This window comes from Tachysurus fulvidraco, chromosome 1, assembly GCF_022655615.1.
Source record: "Tachysurus fulvidraco isolate hzauxx_2018 chromosome 1, HZAU_PFXX_2.0, whole genome shotgun sequence".
Taxonomy (NCBI): domain Eukaryota; kingdom Metazoa; phylum Chordata; class Actinopteri; order Siluriformes; family Bagridae; genus Tachysurus; species Tachysurus fulvidraco.
The window spans coordinates 2,617,414-2,627,413 of NC_062518.1; the positions used below are offsets into that span (position 1 = coordinate 2,617,414).

General features: G+C 42.0%; 1 protein-coding gene across 1 annotated transcript in view; it reads left to right on the plus strand.

Annotated features, from left to right (window-relative positions):
• The window catches only part of igdcc3 (immunoglobulin superfamily, DCC subclass, member 3), an 84,133-nt gene that overhangs the window by 68,129 nt on the left and 6,004 nt on the right, over nucleotides 1-10,000 (plus strand). The window contains exons 7-9 of the mRNA XM_047818737.1: nucleotides 3,143-3,308; nucleotides 6,058-6,305; nucleotides 8,234-8,398. Of these exons, the coding sequence (XP_047674693.1) occupies nucleotides 3,143-3,308; nucleotides 6,058-6,305; nucleotides 8,234-8,398 (579 nt within the window). The remainder of the gene's footprint in view (nucleotides 1-3,142; nucleotides 3,309-6,057; nucleotides 6,306-8,233; nucleotides 8,399-10,000) is intronic.

Below are 10,000 nucleotides of genomic sequence, written 5' to 3' on the forward strand. Positions count from 1 at the left end.
ACGGGTCGAGGTAATGAAACAGGAAAGAGACGATCTATATTAGAGAGGTCGTATGGCACTCCAGAGGCAGCGCTGAGAGAATGAAAGCTCGTTACACTTCACAGTAAACCTAAGATCCGCCTCGGGTTTGAAACGAAACGGATCTGTAGGGAAACTCTACGTCCTTCTGTTCACCCGAGATGATATCGCGTTAATCTGAGTTTAGCCTTAACGCTTAAAGCCTCACGCAAATCCATGTTCTTGCTAAGCCACTTGTTTTGTCTTAATTTGTCTTCCTTATAGCCTCGTCAGTGCGTCGAATATTAATACATCTTATTTCCTCACGTTTTTTATTTCTCTGTGGCAAAATAGTTACGAGGTTATTTTTGAAATGGAAGTAAAAGAAATATGATTTTATTTTAGAACGACGAACAGATATTTTCAGATATTGCGCTGTACAGATCGAAACCTGAGCCACTGGCTCTGGAAAATAATAAATAAAATAATAATATATAATAATAATAAAGTGGGGGTCACGGTGGCTTAGTGGTTAGCACGTTCGCCTCACACCTCCAGGGTCGGGGGTTCGATTCCCGCCTCCGCCTTGTGTGTGTGGAGTTTGCATGTTCTCCCCGTGCCTCGGGGGTTTCCTCCGGGTACTCCGGTTTCCTCCCCCTGTCCAAAGACATGCATGGTAGGTTGATTGGCATCTCTGCAAATTGTCCGTAGTGTGTGTGTGTGTGTGTGTGAGTGAATGAGAGTGTGTGTGCCCTGCGATGGGTTGGCACTCCGTCCAGGGTGTATCCTGCCTCGATGCCCGATGACGCCTGAGATAGGCACAGGCTCACCGTGACACGAGGTAGTTCGGATAAGCGGTAGTAAATGAATGAATGAATGAATGAATGAATGAATAATAATAATAATATATTTATTTTATAAATAATAAAATCTGATGTGATGCAGTAAGACTGTCGCTCAAATATTCTTTCCTATTAATTGAAATTATTTCATTTTTTATTTAATAAAAAAACAAACGCATGTCATTTTTATCTGTTTCTAGTTACATTTAATGTGTTGGAACATCCGCTAAACAAACCTATCAACAACGACACACTTTTTAATCTGTTTGTGTACCAGCGAACAAGCAGTTACTATAGAAACGCTACATATCAGAAGAATCCCTTTAATAGAAAACAAACCTTCAGGTTGTAGCTGCTTCACGGTCAGAGCTGCTGTTATAGAAAACGACCGAACGCTTTCTGACCAATCAGAATCAAGCATTCGACAGTTACTGATGATCTCATTAGCGGTGCAGACGCCGTAGGTATGAACTGAGAACATATTTGAATATCATCTGCATGTACATGGTGTTTGGCAGCATGGCGAATGATGATACGGAGCGAAGCGTGAGTGCAGAGGAGCACCGCAGGTTACACAAACCGAGGCGTGCTGGCGTTAAGTGTGAACATCCGAGGTCAGAGCGAGGCCGATGACGGAGCGATTCAATGATATCACACAGATCTGAGATCCAGAAGAATCAAACTTTCTCAGCGTTTCGAGTCGGCACTAACGACGAGCTCATCAGTGACTCTGAGCGGAGCGTCGAGCGTCTCCGTGAAATATAAAAACACAGAAGAACGACTCGAAAGCATCTCCTGATCTGTTACTGTATCTGCTGCTAAACCCCAGTGTGATGAAGCCTCCAATCAGAAGTCACGTTCTAGAACACTGCGCTTCCTGTTGTTTCTATAGCAACAACTCCATCACAGGGTCTCGTATGACAGATGCGACACGTAATTGAAAAAATAATAACAACTTTACCATTATTTATGATCCTGTCACATGGAACGTGTTTATTTAAGATTTATTAAACACCGTTCAATCACAGCAAAGTCCTCAGGACAGAGGAGGTTGTTTTCTTGTTTCTCAGTCACATGACATGTTTTTTTGTTTGTTTGTTTGTTTGTTTTTTTGTTTTTTTTTGTCTTAACTTTTAGAAAGAGAAAATGGGATGCTGGTGATTGAACAACTGCTATTTTTGTGTGTGTGTGTATGTGTGTAGAAGAAAATTCCAGAAAAGTTCTATGTGTATTCTATAGTTTTGACACATTTTGTTTTATTCCATTAAAGGTGGGGTCTCCGTTGTTTGTGAAATTCGGGACAACAAACAAAGCAAATACAAAACAAACGTGTAGCCAATGAGCAGAAAGGGGCGTGTCTTGTCGATATGGGCGGAGAGAGTGTTCGGTGCGCGTGTGTGACATTAGCAGAAAGCGGTTTTAACATCGACATGGAGGATAAAAACAAAGAAAGAAAGAGAAGAAAGACTTACGATAAGGACAAGAAGTAGGACGTGTTAATATAGGATCAGCTTTCCAGCGCTGGAGAGAACTGAAGGAGCAGGAAGTCGGCCACATATTCACAGGTTGGAGTTTCCCGAGTCAATAACTCCTGAGCTAAACGCTGTTACTACACAAATAACACCTCTTTTCTATCGTAGTAATGTAGAGAGGCAGCTACAACCGCGTTTTGTGTAGTAACAGCGTTTAGCTCAGGAGTTATCGACTCGGGAAACTCCGACCTGTGAATATGTGGCCGACTTTACTTAAGACGCCGAGGCACTTTTTTCCTTCTCGATAGGTGAGTAACGTTGGTTTTGCTTTGTTACACAGAACTAATATATGCCTTTGTCCTTTACATCATTATGCTTGTGTGGCATTTTTGCTTGTTTGTTTATCTACAATCGTATTGTTCTTCCCTTCAGCTATGATAAAGACCTGTTTCTTTCCGTTAGTCGCCTGGGTTACGTATGTATGTGTGGGCGGAGCTATCGATACAAGGTTTGTTTTGGTGATTTCAAATGTCAACATTGGCTTTCAAACAACGGAGACCGCACCTTTAATGTAACACGCGAGTACAATTTTTGCACCTTTGTTCTCTTGCCTTAACTAATTGACATCTTATTATTACTTAGACCGTGTGCTGTGCTGCTGAATTGTTTTTTCTGCTAAACTAAATGCTTTAAATTGATTAGATTTTTTCGATTTAGAAAAGTTTAGCAAACATTTTTGTGTTTGTTCCAAACATAGACTCGTGTTCGCTCTATGCTGAATGTTATAAATGATATTAAGCTGTGTTATGTTGTGTCCGTTTACCTGTGCAGCTCCAGCGGAGTTCGTTCAGCCTCCTCAGTCCGTCGCACGTCCCGTCGGCACCACCGCCATCTTCACGTGTCTGGCACAGGGTGAGCCGTCTCCTCAGCTCACGTGGCTAAAGAACGGCCAGATCCTGGAACCCGGTGGTCACGTCAAGCTCAGGAACAACAACAGGTGAGGAAAATTCATCTCCAATTCATCTCTCAGTGCTCTCAGTCCTGGTGGAGCGGTTTTTATTCTGAGACGGAGGCTTTTAAGATCGAATCTCGAGCGCCGCGTGAGCGTGATTTTCGACTCAGCGTGAGAATGAAATGTATTCACACAGACGTCTAGATCTTTTTTTTTCTTTCCCCTGAGATGCTGTATTAAGTTATAGCTGAAATAAGAACTCTCTGACTGTGTCTCGGGCTTACAATGGATTATTTTCACTGCACACATCTCTGGGAGTTAACAATAACGCACTTTGTAAAGATCTCAGCCTATAATAAGCTGGACGGTTTCACGTCAGGTTTAAAAACCTGCATGTCGTGTCATTTGGTGTCACATGCTGTCAGGTGGGGGGGCACGGTGGCTTAGTGGTTAGCACATTTGCCTCACACCTCCAGGGTTGGGGGTTCGATTCCCCCCTCCACCTTGTGTTTGTGGAGTTTGCATGTTCTCCCCGTGCCTCGGGGGTTTCCTCCGGGTACTCCGGTTTCCTCCCCCGGTCCAAAGACATGCATGGTAGGTTGATTGGCATCTCTGGAAAATTGTCCGTAGTGTGTGTGTGTGTGAGTGAGTGAATGATAGTGTGTGTGCCCTGTGATGGGTTGGCACTCCGTCCAGGGTGTATCCTGCCTCGATGCCCGATGACGCCTGAGATAGACACAGGCTCCCCGTGACCCAAGAAGTTCGGATAAGCGGTAGGGAATGAATGAATGAATGAATGGATGAATGAATATAATATTTACACTTACATACATCTGTTGTGTTCTTAAAAAAAATGCACTTCTAAACTCACGGCTCGAGCTGAGAATAATGCTCAAAAACGCTGCGTTGAATTCTTGACTTTGTATTCAAGACCTTCTTGAATATTTACATTCCTGATTTTATTTTTTATTTTTTACATTTTTTATTTTTTTATGAACGAAAGAAAGACAGGATGCTGTGAGAAATTTTTTTATTTGCATATTTTGTTATTCGACTCATTTATCTGTTGAATGTTTTTTTTTTCTTTGCCTCAGGATTAGCAGAAAAAAACAGATAATATATTCATATATTCATATGTGTATAATACACTCGATCACATATAAACACACACGGGAATAAGAGAGCGATGATGAGACACAGACGCCTGCGAGACACTCGGTACTTTTTAAAACCCTGGCAAAAAAGAAAAGATTAAATCTCTCTCTCTCTCTCTCTGCCTCCGCTCACGTTTTTTTTCCTCAGGGTTCATAAGTGCTTTGAGCGCTCGATTTGTAAATTTGCTTTCTCTTTGTTCGAGCTTTGAACGGATTCGAATTAGATCAAAAACAAGGTTTCTTTAGGGTTGTTGGGGTTTTAAGGGATAAGTTGAAGAAATGTTGAAGTGAATGTTATTTTATAAAAGAATAAACAACGTTCAGTTCATTTTTCGAACAAAATGCAGATCCAGTAATTCATTCATTCATTCATTCATTCATTTATCCTGTCTTTCTTTCGTTCATAAAGAAATAAAAAATGTAAAAAAAAAAAAAATAAAATCAGGAATGTAAATATTCAAGATGGTCTTGAATACAAAGTCAAGAATTCAACGCAGCGTCTTTGAGTATTATTCTCAGCTCGAGCCGTGAGTTTAGAAGTGCATTTATTTAAGAACACAACAGATGTATGTAAGTGTAAATATTATATTCATTCATTCATTCATTCATTTTCTACCGCTTATCCGAACTTCTCGGGTCACGGGGAGCCTGTGCCTATCTCAGGCGTCATCGGGCATCGAGGCAGGATACACCCTGGACAGTGTGCCAACCCATCGCAGGGCACACACACACACTCTCATTCACTCACACACTCACACACTACGGACAATTTCTATCTCCTTTTTTTTTTTTTATCCTAAACTGTATTCCTTTTTATTCTTATATACCGGACAGTTGAATAAAATTTGATTTGATTTGATTTGATTTGACTAGAATGAATGATTTTTAGGTGAAATTCGAAATTTAAAAGGTGAATTATCAAGAAAAATGCAAATGACTCCGAATCAAAACGATTCAGAGAGAAATGACTCAAAAATGACTCAACAATGAAAATGATTCGGAGAGAGTGAAGCTCGTGTTTATGTTCACACGTTTTGTGTGAATTTTATCGTATCGTTTATTCTACAAACTTAACATAAGATTACTGCATGGAATTATTTCCAGCCTGACAGAATTGTAGCGTCTGCCTTAGAAATGTAGTGTCTAACTCTAAATTTAAAGTGTTGCAATGTCTTTAGAGTAAAATACAGTAATCTGTCAAAAAAATAATCTTTTACAGTGCTGGAAAAAAATAGGAAATTTAAAATAGTTAATAAAAGCTAACAGCATTTTTTTTTTGTCTTTAATACGGTCTGAAGGACGCTATGATCGAGTGCTGGTTTGTGGTTTCTGCTTCAGGTGTCTTTATAAAGGGGATTTAAGTGCTTTGATGCTGTGGATGTCCCTGCAGTGTAGCACGGTTCCTTTCCCTTTCACTCGCTCCCCGAATTGAATCGGTTGCAGGAGCGTTATCTCATCAGCGGCCCTTCCAGAATTGATCGTGTCGATCCGAGCCGTGCGAATACATCAAACATAATATCCATCATTCAGACAGCATGAGGCAGATCCAATATGGAGAGATGTTTGTATAAGCTCTAAACCAAATGAACCGAATACAGCATCTAAATCATTTCCTTTCTCTTTTTCTCTGCTTTCTGCAGCACGCTGACTATCTCCAGCATCAGCCAGGAGGATGAAGCGATATATCAGTGTATAGCGGAGAACAGCGCTGGCTCTTCTCAGGCCAGCGCACGTCTCACGGTCCTGTGGGCCGACGGGTTACCGGGCGTCCCGAGTGGTGTACGCGCGGATGCCCTCTCGCCCACCTCCATACAGGTGTCGTGGAACGAGCCAGCTCAAAACACACAGGACATCATCGGCTACGTGCTTCACATCCGCAAGACTGCAGGTACAAAGTTAAGAAAATCACACCGTTAGGTTTTGGCTCTTGTATTCCAGGTTGCTGCTAGAGTGTTGCTAGATGGTTACTAAGGTATTCCGTGTGACTTTTTCTTTTGGTACTAATAAATAGTTCATATAGTGTTCAAAGTGATTACTAGGGTGTTGCTAAATAGTTGCTATGGTTTTCCAGATGGTTGCTAGGGTGCTGGTAGGTGGCTGCTACGGTATTCCAGGTGGATGCTGCGATATTCCAGATGGTTGCTAGGGTTTTGCAGGGTGGTTGCTAGGGTGCTGGTAGGTTGTTGCTATTGTATTCCAGGTGGTTGTTAGGGTGTTTCTGGGTGGTTGCTATGGTATTTTAGGTGGTTGCTATGGTATTCCAGATGGTTGCTGGGTGCATGATCTGGTTTTCCAGATGGTTGCTAGGGTGCTGGTAGGTTGTTGCTATTGTATTCCAGGTGGTTGCTGTGGTTTTCCAGGTGGTTGTTAGGGTGTTGCTGGGTGGTTGCTATGGTATTTTAGGTGGTTGCTGTGATATTCCAGATGGTTGCTAGGGTTTTGCAGGGTGGTTGCTAGGGTGCTGGTAGGTTGTTGCTATTGTATTCCAGGTGGTTGTTAGGGTGTTTCTGGGTGGTTGCTATGGTATTTTAGGTGGTTGCTATGGTATTTCAGATGGTTGCTGGGTGCATGATCTGGTTTTCCAGATGGTTGCTAGGGTGCTGCTGTGTGGTTGCTAGGGTGCTGGTAGGTTGTTGCTATTGCATTCCAGGTGGTTGCTGTGGTTTTCCAGGTGGTTGTTAGGGTTTTGCTGGGTGGTTGCTATGGTATTTTAGGTGGTTGCTGCGATATTCCAGATGGTTGCTAGGGTTTTGCAGGGTGGCTGCTAGGGTGCTGGTAGGTTGTTGCTATTGTATTCCAGGTGGTTGTTAGGGTGTTTCTGTTAGGGTGAACCCATTTTTCTGAGAGAGAGAGAGAGAGAGAGAGAGAGAGAGAGAGAGAGAGAGAGAGAGAGAGAAAATGTCAAGAGACTTGTGGGTGAAGAAGCTGAACTCAGTCCTCAGTCTTCTATAAAATAAAGGCACTTAAAAGGGAATATTTACGTTCAGATCCACCGTCTGCTCCATTCGTAAAGACTTCCCACCCTGGATTATGTCTGGGGTCAGGGTCAGTGGTTGAAAGAGACAAAGCAAAAGAAAAGACAGAAACAAAAACACACGTCAAACCGCAGAACGTCTAGAAGAGCCTTGAACCCGTCACACGGATTTGTCAAGGAACCGTAATGAATCTTTTATGAACTCGTAATGAATAACACTTTGGGAAAACGGAAACGCGTACGACTTCAATTTTTCACTGCTGCCGTTATGTGCAGTGCAGTAAATTACTCCCACGCTGCCGTGTCGGTTAACAGCTCCTTAGCCACCAGCCCGTTTATTACCAGCTCATGTAGCAATAATGCTGCTATAAACATCGGGGGAAATAATACAATTACTTCTCCTGTGAATCCAGACGAAAGGGCTCGGTGTTTCGTTTTACATTAAAAAACAGCGCTGTCGAATTCTGGAACCTGATTGGTCAGAAGGTGTATGTGGTTTTTGTAAAAGCAAAAAAGTCCCGACTGTAACATGAACGACAAGCTTGTACCGATGCGCCCTGATCTAAGAAGTTACTGTTTCTATAGCAACAGCGAATTAGATGTAGTAAACTTCGATATAAAGAGATGAAGAGATGTTTATTGGACACTTTATGGTTTCCTGGTAACGTAACTTTCTTGGTAAGTGTCAACATGTTTGGTCGATGTTCTGAAATATAAAAAGTATGAAGTTAGAACGTTTGCACGTGATCTATGGCAACTGGTTAGAACCAGTTAGGAATGACTAATGACTACTTCATACTATGTAAAGTAAGGTTTATTACCGTTTACTCTGTCGTCCTCAGACCCGGTAGAAATGGAGTATCAGGAGGCGGTGAGTAAAGTCACGCTCCAGCAAGTGGTCGCTGATCTCGAACCGTCCACCAGCTACAGCTTCTATGTGAAGGCTTATACGTCACGTGGAGCGAGCAAAGCCTCCGCCACAGCACAGGAGAGCACACTCGGAGAAGGTACAACACACACACACACACACACACACACACACACATTTCAAATTTATTTTTATTGAGCGTTAGCCAAAAACACTAGTGACGTGACATACGGCTAAGTACAGTGACCCATACTCAGAGTTCGTTCTCTGCAATTAGCCCATCTAAAGTGCACACACACACACACCGCAGTGAACACACACACACCGTTTAGAGCTTTTAGAGCACACATTTATGCTGCAGCGCCCGGGGAGCACTTGGGGGGTTCGGCGCCTTGCTCAAGGGCACCTCAGTGACTCGAACCCGAGACTCGAACACACAACCTTAGGGTTAGGAGTCAAATTCTCTAACCATTAAGCCACGACTTCCCCACGACCTATCACAGATAAATGCTGCTCTTCACCTTTAATTCCAAGAGGAATTGTTTTTTCCTAGAAAAGAAAAGGAATGTCATTCCACAGAAATTAATTTCTTCGTTTTCTTGAATTTAGTTGTTTCCCGCAACGAACGTAGTTACACAAGTTATAACACAAAATTAAAAAGATATTCGATTGTACCTCTTAGTATACACAGCATTCATTTCACTCCTGCTTTAATAAGCTTTTGTAAACACATGGGTGTAAAATCAGGGTCTCTCACACACACACACACACACACACACACACACACACACACACACACACACACACACACACACACACACAATCACACACTCCCCCACACACATTTCATTGCACAAATGGAGCCATTAAATAAATAGCGGCTTATTTTACGAGTTGTTAATTATGTTGCTTGAAGCTGCAGGGGCTCATTTCAGCAGTGTAGAACAAAAAGAAACACATACCGCACATACTTCTGTGTGCTTCTGTTTATTTACTTTATCTCTGAAATAATTATTTAAAATGTAATATATTCGATAAACTAGTGTGTTATAAAGCTAGTATATTAAAAGAAATGTACAAAAGAAAAAAAAAGAACATAAAAACTTCGATTCATAATTAGTTTGATCTAAACACACAATGTTAAAGGTGGGGTCTCCGTTGTTTGAAAGCCAATGTTGACATTTGAAATCACCAAAACAAACACGCCCCTAACCCAAACAGGTCCCACCCCTGTATCGATAGCTCCGCCCACACATACACACGTAACCCAGGCGACTAACAGAAAGAAACGTGTCTTTATCATAGCTGAAGGGAAGAACGATACGATTGTAGATAAACAAACAAGCAAAAATGCCACACAAGCATAATGATGTAAAGGACAAAGGCATATATTAGTTCTGTGTAACAAAGCAAAACCAACGTTACTCACCTATCGAGAAGGAAAAAAGCGCCTCGGCGTCTTAAGTAAAGTCGGCCACATATTCACAGGTTGGAGTTTCCCGAGTCGATAACTCCTGAGCTAAACGCTGTTACTACACAAAACGCGGTTGTAGCTGCCTCTCTACATTACTACGATAGAAAAGAGGTGTTATTTGTGTAGTAACAGCGTTTAGCTCAGGAGTTATTGACTCGGGAAACTCCAACCTGTGAATATGTGGCCAACTTCCTGCTCCTTCAGTTCTCTCCAGCGCTGGAAAGCTGATCCTATATTAACACGTCCTACTTCTTGTCCTTATCGTAA